We start from the raw sequence: 15,014 nt of genomic DNA, 5'->3' as shown, positions 1-15,014 counted from the left end.
GGAGCTATGAAAAAGAAGCTGTAATGAAGAAATTTGTGTGGCATAAGTAGGGTGTGTTACTCTTGCTCCTGGGGAGAGGTTAAGAGTAAAGGTGCTAGCGTCAGAGTATTTGGGTTCAAATCCTGACCCTTTTGTAATTATTTAAGCAAGGACTGGAGGTCCTTCATCACTCAGTGAATAGAGTCGTAGTATCTGCTGGATAGGGGTGTAGACAGAATCCATAAAAACAAAGGTAAAAGTGCTTAGCACGTAGGCTTTTATTTGGTGAGCAGGAAGACTGTTTTTACCTCTTTTTCCCTCTCTGCCAGGACTTATAAGTAATTCTTATACAATATTGTCCTTCTAAAGTTTTATTAGCAGAATATGAATTTATTTAAGGTATATATTATATAAGCCTGTGTGTTCATACTTAGTTAAAATTCTGCTTATAACTAACTGTTTGATCAAGGAAACTTGAAAAATGCAAATGTGTTACATATTCATAAAGGTATACATATGAAATGCCATATTGCCAGTTTGTGCTTGTATACACTCTAGTAGCAGGCCATTCTAGTGATTTTTCTCAGGAAAGTGTTGGTGGCTTTTGAAGGCCTGTTTTTAAGGCAGGGTAGACTTGCCTTAACACTGGAAGCATTCTGCTTTCTTATGTTCTAGAAATATTGTGTTTTCTAGTCTTTTTGCATTATGTTCTCTGTACATATGCATAAATATTATTATTAAATTATTATACAAGGATATATGCAGCTTCTATTCTCTAGGTGCTTAAAATGTAAGTCAGACACTGATGCAGATAATCAGGGTGTACATTCAGCAAAACACATATATGCTTACACACATACACATTGCCTCAGATATATCTGAAATGCAGTAAGCTAAAAGTTGTATCAGACTTGAAGCTGTTCCTATATTGAGAAATCTATTCTATTGTTTTTAAGCCACACTGGCTTGTCACCTACACAGCACACACCCCTATGGTTTCCATTTCCCTACTAAATAGAATACATGGAAAATGTGCTACTGGAGCAGAAATTCTGATTTGTTATCAGTTTCAATGATCTGCCTAAAGTCATCAAATTACCCTTTGGTATTCCTTATCTTTCTTGATCCAGAAACTGTTAAAGATTCTGCCTGTCAATGGGAGATTCTTATTTCAAAATGGTATCAATGAAAAATAAGAGCTATCAGTTAGCTGATCCCTTTTGCCCTATGCATGGCAGGCTTAAGTAAACCCATTTGATGCTGCAGTGGTGCTGGGTAAACTTATAAAACCATATCGTGTTATATTACGGTCAAACCTTATACACAGTTAGTTGAGATAAAATTTGTAACCCTACCATTATAGGTGATTATTTTTTTATTCAGTAACTTTTATTGAACGAATAAAATGTATTGGAGGTGCATTTTACATAAAATGTGTGGCGAACAACTTCGGGATAACATTTTGTTTCAGTTTTTATGTTAAGAAATTCTGAAACAGGCAAGGCATTTAATTAGGTCTTATTCCCTATATTTCCACTTATTTATAGCCACTAATTAGCCATTATTTTCCTTTCCTGTTATAGTATGTATTTGTAAGGTCAGTTTCAAGGAAAACGATTTTTTAAAAGAGGACTTAAGATATCTTTAAGCTATGAGCGAATACGTTCATTTGTCCAAGTCAACCAAATACAAGTGAGGGCACACGAATTTCCGAGCGACGCTAATCCAGTCTCCCCGAGGTTGCCCGGCGGCTCTTTTCTGTTTACTAATTACCTGTCTAGTGTACTCTGACTTCTGTACAGAAGACAGGACCAAGTCGTTTTTGAAGTAGTTGGGAGACTCCTGACTTCCCTAGTGATATTTCTAGAATATTTTCTAGGTACAAGTTTTTTAAAAGTGCAGTTCTTTCAACTGAACCGATTGTATGTTGCATAAGCGCTGGAAAGGCCAAAATAAGTTAAAAAGCCACCTTCATGTACAGATGCGGGACTAAGTATTAGGTCTTTTCTAGGAAGAAAAATTTGATTCATGGCTCTTTTCCAGAGGGGACATTTTCAGACTTCGCTTCCGCAGAACGTGAAGCGCGCCTCTTCCTGCCGAGGCCCGCGTCCCCGAGGGCGGCCTGCGGCTCCCCAGCCTCAGGTGTCCGTGCGGCCGCTGGCTGCCGGCGCCCGGGACTTCCTGTCTGGGCGCGGGGCGGAAGGATCGCGTTGCCAGCCGGGGCCGCCGCCGCCCCTGCCGTTAGGTGGTGGGGCTGCTCAGCCCGGCGGCGGGAGGCGGGCCGGCCGCCGCTTCCTGTCGGAGGACGCGCAAGGATCCGGGCGTCGGAGTGTGTGCGAGTGCGTGAGTGTGTGCCGCCCGCACGGCGTGTGTCTCCGGCCGCGGGTTCCGCCTTCTCCCCTGTCGCCGCTGCTCAGGGTGTAAGTCAATGTGAAGCAGCAGTTCCAGCCCCGGGATAAACATGGCGACGTCTCTGCATGAGGGACCCACGAACCAGCTGGATCTGCTCATCCGGGCTGGTAAGCACAGGGGAACTTTTCTCCGGTGCATCCGTGCAGCGGGCGAGGGGGCGCCCTGCGGGCGGGGAGCGTCCCCCGGGGCGGTCAGCGCCTGGGTCCGGTGTCCGTCTCCGGCAGCGGGGCGGCCGCGAAGAGGGGGGAGTGAATGAAGTAATGGAGGCGACAAATCAGGAAGTGATCACCTTGGAGAGTAACCTGCCTCGGATCCGGGCTGTCGCTCCGGGGAGCGCGGCAGCGGCGGGGGCCGGGCACGGAGCCGCGGCTAAGTTGGGGAGTCGGCGCGGGCGAGTTGCGCGCTTCACCCCAGTTGCCGGGGAACCAGGAAGTGAGCGGAGCTGTTGTCCCCGCCGCCTGCCACGCTGTCCGGCCGAGAGGCCGCCCCTGCCCACGGCCGGGGGCGCTGGCCGCCCGCCGTCCTCGCCTCACACTTCACACAGCCGCCACTTCCGCATGGACGCTGCGGCCCCCGGCGCTACCCGCCAAAACGCGCCGGGCCTCCTGCCTCATCCCTCCCGGAGCAGCGCCGGAGTAACGGTCCTGAGGCCACTTTCCGGTGCTGAGTGGGACGCCGACCCGGCACCTCCCCGCCCCGGCTAACGGCGGCGGTGGGGAAACTGGGCTGCTGCCCTTCCTTCCCTCGTGGGGCGGGTGTTTCGGGGGGACGGGAAGGACATCGGGTGTATTCCGTGCAGCCGACCCGGGGCTTTGGGACAGCGGAGGGGAACGTTTATTTTGGTCAACAGTAGATGAAAGCGCGGAGCGGTGCGGGCGGGAGGGCGTCCTGGCCCCAGGGAAGTCTCGGCTCGGCATTGCCCCCTTTCCCCTCCCCCAAACCTCCCACCATAGCGGAAGCGCCTGGGAGAGGACAGAACGCGCGCGATTGACAGGCCCGCGGTTCCAATCTGCGCTCTGAGATGTTCCAAATAAGAACGTTGATTTCTGGGGGCGGGACCATGGGCCCGAGCCGGGCCAATGAAGATTGGGCGGGAGTGAAGCTGACAATGTACGCATGGAATTGGAGGGAAGAGGAGTGTAAACACGGAAGTGGCCGCGGGGGTGGGGGATGTGCTGCGCCACTGCTGCAGCGGAAGGGCACTGACTTAAGTTACATAGAAAAAGCAGCTTTACTTGCTAGCAGACAGCGCAGCGAGAGCCTCAGGTCGATGTGGCACTGCTTGAACGCGGTTGCTTATCGAAATAATAAGCGCATGCAGTCCCTTCTTTGGTCCTGTTTCACATCTCCATCGCTGTGGAATTGGAAGATGAAAAATAGTAACCAAACAGTAGTGCTGTTAAAGATCTTAACAGTCTTCTTGCATCTATTGTTTTCTAGGGATCTTGAAATTGGTAGTTTGGTGGACAAAACCGACTCAGTTTGGATTGGAAGAAAAATTATCAATATATGTTTATCCCTAAATTTAATGGAACGTTAAATATAAATAAAATCTGGACTAACAGAACTGTATGTGCTATGTAACATAACGGTGAATAGTGTGTTTAGTCTGTAGCATATTTTACACATTTTAAAAGTAGAGAAATCACAATTTACTGAGCAGTGTTTAAATGCCCTTTTGGATAGGAACTTTTTCTGAAGGAGAGGAACATACTGGAACTTTGGTCCTTGTTATATTTAGTCCATTGATCACTATGAATTAGTGTACGGTTTTATGTTGGGTTAGTGGTGTTTTGAGTGTCGAGTGTGTATAAAGAGATAACTATTTTGGGGCAAGAGAAATGCTATTGATTACGACCACTTGTTGCTCTTGCAGAGTTGCTCTCACAGAGGACCTGGGTTCAGTTCTCAGCAGCCACGTTCACAACCTCCTGTAAATCCAGTTCCAGGGGTACAACTTCCCTTCTAAACTCCGTTGACACACATGTGGTGCTCATAAATACCTACAGACAGAAACTTAATAGACGTAAAGATGTTATTTCCAATGCATGTGAATACTTCTGAGAGAACCGTTGCACAGTTTCTGCAGCCAGAACCTTGAGAAACACTGTCGAGTAAGAGGACTTAATTTTGCAAGTGAAAGGTTTCTTTTCTCTGCCTGAGCTATTGGAATTACCAGTAAAACTGAATGTGGCCTGTAGATAATTTGCTGGAAGTGCACATTGGAAATCAATGTTTTTACCTTTTTATAGGCATTCTTGCTTGTGGGGCTGGGGATCTGAACCAGGGCCTCCAGCATGCTGGGCAAGTGCTTTACCACAGGGCTACACCTCCTCTGACACTGGTGTTCTAAGATCTTGGATGCCATTTTCCAGATCTACTTGATTTTTGAGTACTGCTTACAGAAATCTTATAATTACTGTTTTTTAAATCACAATGTGCCAGGAAAGACTTCTACACACTATTATTTCTTCTTTTGTGTTCATGTGATCTGAAGAATCTTTACAAGTTCTTTGAAGAAAATTGAAAAGGATTTTCTGATATACTCAAAGCTAGTTTAATAAGTTAAAAACTGGAGAAGAAAATATGAATTAAAAAAATTAAGATTCTGTAGTTCTAAGTTTTTTATTGTTGATAATTTTTAGTGGGAAATGGAGAGTAATGATTTCAATTTTTTTTTCTGTGTTTATGTTTTTGAGACAAGTCTCATGTACTTCAGACTGGCCTCAAACTTTCCATATAGTTGAGACTGGCCTTGAACTTCTGATCCTTGTCTCCACCACCTGAATGCTAGTATTAGAGGTATGTACTACTGCTCCCAGTTTATGTGGTGCTGGGGGATTCAACATGCACTCAGCCATCTGAGCTGCATCTCCAACCCCAGTGTCTGCACATTTTATTAGAAAGTGGATACAATGATTTCTTTATGTCCTTGAGAGAAGTCATCAGATACAAGCAAGCAAATGAAAAATCTATATAGTGTGCAAGGGAAAAAGTAGCTGTAATGATTTCAGTAATTACTTGATGATTGTGTAAAATGAGTGACACTTGGGAACAACTTGGAGAATAAGCTTTAAGTTGAGTGATGTTAATATCACTTGTTTCTGAGCAACTATAGATCATCGCGCGTAGTGCCGCTGCTATGTCACTACAGGATATGTCGCTTTATCTTCTCTCTTTATAACTTAAGTGTCATATATATGTAGTCCTTTAGTTATTAGCATTTATGCTATTAGGAGTTTGAGTGAAGGATGAAATAACTTCTTTATAACAGATCAGCATCATCTTAAGATTCAAAATTTTTATAATCAAGACAATATTCTTACTAAAGTTTCATTTGGGTGGGACATTGTGATGTCCCAGCACTGAGGAGGCAGAGGCAGGCACACTTGCCAGGACTAGGCACTCACAAACTTCGAATCATGGAATCGAAGTGTGCTAGTTAGCTATAGATAAAACTTTGTCCTAGTTAACCTTCCACTTAACCTCTTTAGCATATGACTAGGTAATCTCTAAGAATATTTGAAGCTCTAAAGTTACAAGTGGCTCAACGCATTTAATACAAAGCTAAGGCTTGCTTTTAAAAGAAAATTTTAGAAAGTATACTGTATGTGTGTGCGGTAGAGCTTGACTGCTTTCAGGCAACCTTTGAAAACAACCTGAGGCTTAGTTCTGGTGTGTGTGTGTGTTAGTTAGTATTAATAAATGTCTGACAATTACTTTCCTAATAATTTATATGAACATATTACACTGTCTGGATTTGAGGGAAGATTTTCCATTTAAAATATTTGCTTTCTTTTCCCAAAGTGTACGATCCTTGACTACTTCTGCTCCTCCTTTTCTTCTCTTCCCCTTCCCTCTCTCCCTCCTTTTCCTTTTTTTCCTTAAGACAGGTCTCACTATATAGTCCTGGTTGTTCTGCAACCTGCTTTATGGCCCAGGCTGGCCTCAAACTCACAAAGATCCACCTACCTCTGGCTTGTGAGTGCCTACATTAATTTTTTTTTCTTTTGAGAAGGGGAAAATTTTCTCTGGAAATACAGGATAGTCTCTTTATGTGTGAATGCATGTACACACAGAGGCCAGAAGTTGATTTAGGTATCTTCCTCAATTGCCCTGCCTTACTTTATCAAGACAAAATTTCTCATTTAGCCTACAGATTCAGCTAGATTGGCTTTCCAGGAAGTCCCTGAGATCCATCCTTCTGTCCATCTCTGCCTCCTTACTATTACTGTTCTGGTTGCCTGCCAACCAGCAGGGCACTGGGGCTTGAGTGCCCAGCTCTTTATTTGGGTGCTAGGTATCAAATTGAGATCTTTCTGCTTGCAAAGCAAGCACTTTTACCAACTGAGGCACCTTCCTAAAACAGCACAAGTCGTGTGATTGACAAAACAGTCTGTATATTTGGCACTCAGTCTATATCCAAGGTACTTGGGATATTTGCATATGCATACTCCACAGCAGTTCAGAATTTCAGAGGTGGTTGTGATTGTGTTGTTCTTGAAAACAATCAAAAGGTAGAATTACATGAAAAAGTATGGCTGGGTGGTATTGGTGGCAGCACTTGCCTTTAACCATAGAACTCCAGAGGTAGAGTAGGCCGATCTCTGAATTCAAAACCAGCGTGATCTACAGTGAGTTCCAGGACAGCCAGGTCTACACAGAGAAACCCTATCACAAAAAACAAAAAGCAAAAAAAAGAAAGAAAGAAAGAAGAGAGAAAGAAAGAAAGAAAGGAAGAAAGAAAAGAAAGTAGGTGATAAGGAATGACATTAATTTTTTTTTTTTTTTGTCCAGAGACTTAACCATGTTATTGGTGAGCTAACTCTGGTAAAGGTGCACTTGCCAGGCAAGCCTGGACACCTAAGTTGGACCTCTAGGAGCTAAATGAAGGTGGATGGAGAGAACTGATTGAACAGAGTTGTCCTCTGACCTAGACAGACAGACAGACACACACACACACACACACACACACACACACACACACACATACACAGAGGAAGAAACCTATTTGGGAGTGGATTGTATGACTTAGTGGTAAGGCTTTTTTGTATATGATCTCCAGTATAGGAAAAAATTCATTCTGAAAGTGTGTTGGAGAAATTAACAGTTGAATTCATTGCAATATGAGTACTCAGATTTATATGTCAGCAAGTTACAAGTAATGTCAGGGCATAAAGTCAAGCAGTTTGCTTTAGGAACATATAATGGTAGAGAAAGGCAGGCAGCACACTGATCTAGAGACTCTAGGAGGTTTTCAGGGGAATTTAAAAAGTGAAACTGTTTTTCATAACATTAGATTATTTGCCTTTGTGCATGGAAACAAAAATTTAAAAAGAGTCCCAGAATATGTAAAACATTGTGTATTTAGTGGCATGGGTCTGTAATCCCAGCTACTCTGGAGACTGAGGCAGGCATTTTGCAAATTCATGGCTTATGTAGGCTATGGAGTGAATTCAAAGGCAGCCTGTGATACCCTGTCTGAAATTAAAAACTAAAACTAAAAATAAAAAAGCGCTGAGGATATAGCTTAGTGGTAGATGCTTGCTTAGTGTGGACAAGGCCCGAGGTTCAACCCCTGTGAGGCTCTACCTCCATCCATGCATGCACGTGTAGCATGCACACCCTTGTGAAGCCGCTGGATTTTATCTTTCATGCATATTTAAGTAACTGTATGTTATTGTAAATGAGTAAATACTTTTGAAGTTAAAAAACAAAGTTTCTGTTTATTGAGGCAAGGCCTCGTGCTAGCCCAGGATGTCTAACCTAAAACTCCTGAATATTGGGGTTTCACCTGTGAATTAATTGTGCCCAGCTAAGTTTTAGTTTTCCAATACAATAACTATCTGTGGATAATCTTTTTGAGATTCTCAATAATTTGAATACAGAAGTGTCTTCTGACAAAAGTCCAACAATTGGTTTAGGCTGTCATTTGGTATGATTGCTAGCCACCTGTGGGTATTGAATATTTGAGATTTGACTGAGAGATTTAATTTTGAAAGTTTTTATATTGATTACATGCTGGAATGGCAATATTTTGAATGTATTAGATTAAACAAAAGGTATTAATTTCAGGTTGGTAGACCTCTTCCCCTTTTAAAACCACTAATACCCCTTTTGTACTTTTTAAATGTGGCTAAGAAAATTTAAAATTATGGCTTATATTTAATTGGCTAACTTTGGATTAGAAAGTTATTTTAATTGTCTTCTTATATTTTATAAAGCTGTATTGGTTGATGGTCAAGAAAGACAGATGTAAAGGTGAAAGATGCCAGTCTCCCTTCTTTACTGCAGTGGCTTGGGTCCTCTGTCACCTCTGTCTGCATTAGAAGATGTGGTCAGTCTGCAGAAGTTGAGTGGTGACCTAGGAAATCAGTTTACGATACTGTGTTTAGGAGAAACCACCAACACCTAATGAAGTGTTTCTTGTTTTTCCATTGCTCTCAAACTCCATTGCTAGTAAAGTTTATTTCTGACTTGAGAACACTGTTAAGAACTAGATCCATTGCCAGCATTCTCTTTGCAACGCTGGGAGGTATGCCTCTTGTCAGCCTTAATTACCAAGTTTGGTATTTTGTAACAGCTGTTGAGTGAGTCTGGAGCAGTGCACTTACAAACACCAGCTGAGTGGAGATGGACGTAGAGTGGGCACATTTACCCACAGTAAATGGCAGCACAGACCACATTTATTGATGGTGGTGTGGTCAGAATTGAAATCATTTTCAAGAAGACTGGGCCAGTGAGTTCAACTGACCTATTAGTTGGTTTCTGTTTTTAAATCAAGTTGTTCAATTTCTACCATGAATTTCATACACTGTCTAGAAAGCAGTAAGAAGGGGTTTACTGTGCTTACTTTGGTCGCAGTATACTATTAAATTGGTATTTATCTTTACAAATGTGCACTTCTAGATTTCGTTTGAATTATTGAGCTGAACAAAACAGCACTGAGGTTTTAAAAATCACAGCAATGGAGAGGTATTAAGTGTCTGTTACCAAAGATTGTTTTAGAAAATTACTTGTTGACTTAGGTCAACAAAGTATAAAGAGACTCCTCACTTATATAAAATGGGTAACATAGTCTTGGAAACTCTCATTATATTTTAATTTATCAGACACTTGTCGTTTAGATTTTTATTTATGTTTAGCATTGAACTGCAGATGAACACAGTAGCTCCCAAAATAGAAATCACTGCTCTTTAACAAGCTGTTGGATTTCAGAGTAACAGGAGATTATTTTACATCTCACTTGGTTTGGTGGTACTCTCTGAACTTGAAGCAGCAGGAGGCCAGAGAGCTATGCAGACCCTGGGCTTCCGATCAGTAGCACAGCACTGGGCATGTGATAAATACTCAGTTGACACTGGTTGATTGTATAAGTTGGCAACTTATAAATTGTGGGTATTTAAAGTAATAGTAAAATATTTTGGGGTTATAATTTGTTAAGTTTGGGATGCTAAGTTTGAGGTCAGAAGTAGAAGCAAGAAAATATGCTTTAAAAAACTAATTAGAATTGGATGTGGTAGTAGACCCTTGTAATTTCATTCTTAGGGAGCAGAGGCAGGAGGATTGGTAGTTCAAGATCTCTGCTGTGTCTAGAGTTCCAGGCTATCCTGGCTCCATGAGATTCTGCCTTAAGAAACAAGCAGAACAGAACAGAGTGAAGATTCATTTGTACTAACATAAACTTAACAGTGCATCTCAAGCTTCTTAAGAATTGACGGCACACAGTGTGTAACTGTTAGGCAAGCATGTTTGTTGTTGTTTATAACTTACATTTTAAAATCTGTCATTTTATTGCCCTATGACTTTTAAATACTTCAAGCTAATTGTAGTACAGTACAGTTTTTGGAGTATATCTTCGTAATATTACATAAGGAATTAGCTTACCCAGGATAGTTTATTAATAGCGCCTAAGACAACAGCTAAATTACAACACCAATCCTGCCTTAAAGAGGATGGCTCCCAAGATGATGTTTAAAACCTGAGAGTTTGCTTCCTGAGGGTTGTTAGTGTGTGTGAGTCTTACCCTGTGAAAAACAGTCTCAAGAATGGTGGTGTCTTTTATACTTAATATTAAGTTTTTTAAAGTTGGACTAGCAGGGCCAAGTGAATCCTTTGCCTCCCTGAAGCTGCAGAGAAGAGTAAGCAGGGTCACCTAAAGATAGACTTACTTAGAGGTCTGGCTGCCGCTCCGGATCCAGTTAGCTCTGAGCAGATCTCCATAAATGGAAAGAGCGACTGAGAGCCGGAGTACCTTGCTGGGGAGTGTGGACGGTGTGTGACAGGTGCTAGAGCAGGCCTGAGGCTTCAAAACAAATGCTCCCCAAGTGACTTCGTTTTTAAGGCCGAGGTTTTACCGTTTGGTGAATTTGGAGGCCGTAACAGTTTTTCTTTTTACAATTAAAATTTCCTAAGACAGGCCAGAAGATTCATGTCTGTACTTGTGGATTTGTCCTGGTTTTATGAAATTTTATGAGCATGCAGAACAAGCTCCTTAAGGGGAACATTGGAAGAAAAATCAGTCAAATTAAAATCTAGTATTTATGTTTCAGAACATCTAACCATATAAATTAGTATTATTAAGTCAGAGTGTAAAATAAATGTATGACTAAAACAGTGAGTTCTTGGCAATTCTTCTGTTAAGATCATGGGGTTGTCCTTAGTTTGATGCATAAAATAAATGAATATTTCCCTTACTCTAAGGAAAATATAGGGCTAGATATGTAGCTTAGAGGTGGAACACTTGTTCAATAATGGGAGGTGTTGGGTATGATCCCCAACATCTCAAAACTAAACAACCCAGCTATGATTCCACAGTTGGGTTAAGACAGCTCCCTTATTGAAAGGGACTTACACTTTCACAGGAGCGAGGAGCCGTCACACTGAATTCCTATTTCATGTCGGGAACTGTATGTGGTTTTCACAGCTATTTTGGTAATGTCCTGCTCTGTAAGTGGAAACTGAGGCAGAAGAGAGTGAGTGGATTGCCTTAGTGGCAGAGACTAAAAACTCAAAAGTTAGACCTGAAAGTGCAAACCTCTTCTTGTGTACTTGACTGTTTTACAAGTCATTTGATAGCAAAGCATAAAAGAAATATAAACCACCCATCTTTTCATGGACCTACCCACATACGTACTTCTCTTATGTGAAACCTAGCGAAGTGAGTCTCAGAAAAGAATAAGCTTACTATAAGGAAAGTTCTGAAGTGTTGTGACATTAAAACCAATCCTCATCTGGAGGTTGTCCACTCACGGGAGACTATATAAAAATTGAAGTTATTCCGTAGGCTAGCTTAGAAAAAAGTGTTTCTTCCTGATTTCTGTTGGCTATTATATTACTCTCAGATTAGTGACAATACATCAGATTACATAATTGTCCTATAGGATTATTGTTCTTCACCCAACCTTTCTCTCTGTTCCCTAACCCCTGTGGAAAAGTCCCTCAGTTTTTAAAAAATTTTGGTCTAAAATGGATGCAGGCTTCATATTTCAAGGTTTTTTTGTTTGTTTGTTTGTTTTGTTTTGTTTTCCTTTTTAAAAAGATCTGGGTACTCCTTAGTAATTTCTTGTCAGCTTTGTTGGGGTTTTGGATTTGAGATAGGGTCTGCTTGTATACCCCAGAATAGCTCCAAATCCCAATCCCTGCCTAACCTTGCAGGCACTGGGATGAAAAGTGTATGGCTTATTCCTGGCTCATTGGTTGCTTTTAAAATCAGCATTCACTGTACAGAACATAGACATTAGCTTTATTATTATTTATTATTTATTATTTTAGTAAATAGTTAATAAATACTCAGTGGCTTATATAGAGTTGTTCATATGGACATCAGTTCATATATATTCAGTAATATATTTTAATTGCTAGTGTTTTCATTTTTACTTAAGAACTTTGCTTTTTTCCACAGTGGAAGCGTCAGTTCACAGCAGCAATGCACACTGTACGGATAAGACCTTTGAAGCTGCTGAAGCCCTGCTTCACATGGAATCTCCTACCTGCCTGAGGGACTCAAGAAGTCCTGGTATGTGAGTTGTCCAGTTTTTTCTGTTGTTGGGTCACATTGGTTCCTGTTAGATTGAAGACATTAACTGGGTGGTGGTAGTGCACACCTTTAGATCCCAGCACTGGGGAGGTAGAGGCAGGCAGAGCTCTCTTGAGTTCGAGGCCAGCCTGGACTACAGAGTGAGTTCCAGGACTGCCAGGGCTATATTGAGAAAAAACTCTGTCTCAGAAAACCAAAAAAGAAAGACAGACAGACTATGAAGATAAAAGGAAGCTGTTAATGCAGAGTTCTGGCCAGAGTTCTTATGTACACACCTAACAGCATACGAAGGGTCTAACACTGTAGTCAATGCTGTATGTGTTTATGTTTCGTCTCTTGATCCGGGGGTAATTGGAGGTAGCTGTAGTCCTTTAGAGTTGGACAAGTTGGGCCATTGGCTCCCTACAACCCTTTCAGACCTTTACCCTGAGCAACAGGCAGTAATTGCATGGAGCTGCCTATGGTAGAGAAGAAAAGGAGTTTATTAATTTATTTTATATTCCTTTCAGCTTGTGAGATAAGGTTGCTTTTATAATTTAATTTTTATTTTTTTGGCAGGCTAATTTTAATAGTGGTAGTGAACTAATTTGATTTTGTCCTAATTTTTAATTCAGTGTGCAGGAATTTAGAATAAGTTGCTAAGAGTAGCCATCTTTAAAAGGTTATTTTATGTGTATAGGTCTTTGCCTGCCTACATGTCTGTGTACCGTGTGCATGCCTGATATCCATGGGTGCCAGAAAAGGATCGGATCCTCTGGGACTGGAGTTACAGATGGTTGTGAGCTGCCATGTGGATGTTGGGAATTGTATTCCAGTCCTGGAAGGGCAGCCAGTGCTCTTAAACACTGAGCTATCTTCCCAGCCCTGCAACCATCTTTTTAATTGGATTAGGAATCCAATGCATTCTTCAAGGTGTGGTATCCTTATTATTCATGTGTATGTGATAGACATTGAAGCAACATTATTGTATGTAATAAAATACCAGATGGCAATCTGTATGTACTATTTTAGTGACTTAAAATAAAATTTAGTGACTTAAAATAATACCTAATGGCTTAAAATTAGTCATTCCTTTTTTATATTTTAAAATTAAATATAACTGTGGACTTTGTATTGAGCATTTTTACATTTTGTGTCATGTCCTTGTATTCTTCAGTTAATGAATAATGGCAGATATATGCAACAAAAGTAATTACTAAAGGACTATTCTTTTCACATTTTCTCTGTGAAAATATGTAAAATGTTGCTACGATTAACTAAAGTTTAAAGGGAGTTGGAGAGATAGTTCTGGGGTTGAGAGCACTGCATACTCATGCAGAGGACCTAGGTTTGGTTTTGAGCTCCCACCCACATGGTGACTCCAGTTCAGGAGGATCCGATGCCCTCTTCTGGCCATCACAGGCACTAGGCACACAAGTACATGCCAGCCAAAAATGTTCACACACATAAAATATTTTTTTTTAAGTACCTAAAAGTATGAAAAAGAGGTTGGCTGTCAAGATGATTGTCTTAATACTTATTAACTTGTGTAGTTTTGGATAATCAGTAACTTGATTTCTTCAGGCACAAGTTCTCATCTTTCTTGCTTTGAACAATTCTTTTGTAAACCTTGCCTCTTTTAATATTGAACCATCCACATAGGAAACTATAATAGGGGTAGGAAATTTTAATTTTTCAACTTTTTTTTATAGTGGAAGTGTTTGTCCCTCCTTGTATATCAACTCCAGAGTTTATCCACGCTGCGATGCGGCCAGATGTCATTACAGAGACTGTAGTGGAGGTGTCAACAGAAGAGTCTGAGCCAATGGATGCCTCGCCTGTTCCTACTTCACCAGACAGCCACGAACCAATGAAAAGGAAAAAAGGTTGAGTAGATGTATCACTTGTGATACATCTTTCCCATCTTATGTTTGTGTTGGTTGGTTTGGTTGGTTTTGGTTTTCCAACATAGGGTTTCTCTATGTAGCCCTGACTCTCCTGGAACTTGCTCTGTAGACCAGGCTGGTTTCAAACTCTGAGATCTGCCTGCCTCTGGTGGGTTTTTTAAAAATTTTTTTGGGGATAAGGTCTTATCTATATATAGCTCAAGCTGTCCTTGAATTTGTCATTCTCCTACCTCAGCCTCCCCAGTATTGAGATGAATGCAAACCTTTGCCACTGTAATAGCCTATTAAAACACACACACACACACACACACACACACACACACACACACACACACAGCTCCCAAGTTACATTTATGGTCTTAACATTTTCTTCCTTTTGTGGATAGTGTTTTTAAGAAATACAAGCAACTCCTCCCAGATCCTCCTTGCCTCTCTACTAACCCAACTTCATTGTCTTTCCAAAACCTGTCAATCAAAACAAAAAACCAGTAAGACAAAACAAACAAATAAAAACCAAGATAATAAGGTCACAAAAAAACTATGGAGTCTGTGTTGCATTGGCCAACTCCTCCTGGGCATAGGCTTGACCTGCCCTGGACTGTGGTTGATAAAAGGTGGGCGGATTGTTGAAGAAGATAAAGTTGGAGGATCACAAGGACTATAAATCCTTTTCTTCTTCCTCCTCCTCCTCCTCTTTT

General features: G+C 41.3%; 1 protein-coding gene across 8 annotated transcripts in view; it reads left to right on the top strand.

Moving 5' to 3' along the window:
- Positions 1-15,014, top strand: part of Elf2 (E74 like ETS transcription factor 2) — an 86,861-nt gene that overhangs the window by 60,371 nt on the left and 11,476 nt on the right. For 4 of the 8 annotated variants that reach the window (XR_003710890.1, XM_028763556.1, XM_028763555.1 and 1 more), the window contains 2 exons: positions 12,296-12,409; positions 14,122-14,295. Coding sequence is in view for 7 of the 8 variants with exons in the window: in XM_028763556.1 (XP_028619389.1) it covers positions 12,296-12,409; positions 14,122-14,295 (288 nt within the window). In the remaining variant the exon portion in view is untranslated. Of the gene's footprint in view, positions 1-2,318; positions 2,499-4,482; positions 4,506-12,295; positions 12,410-14,121; positions 14,296-15,014 lie in introns of those variants that run through there. The other 4 variants (XM_028763559.1, XM_028763558.1, XM_028763560.1 and 1 more) reach the window with 4 other exon arrangements.

This window comes from Grammomys surdaster, unplaced genomic scaffold (assembly GCF_004785775.1).
Source record: "Grammomys surdaster isolate TR1022 unplaced genomic scaffold, NIH_TR_1.0 139, whole genome shotgun sequence".
Lineage (NCBI taxonomy): Eukaryota > Metazoa > Chordata > Mammalia > Rodentia > Muridae > Grammomys > Grammomys surdaster.
This window is presented reverse-complemented; position numbering and strand designations above follow the sequence as displayed.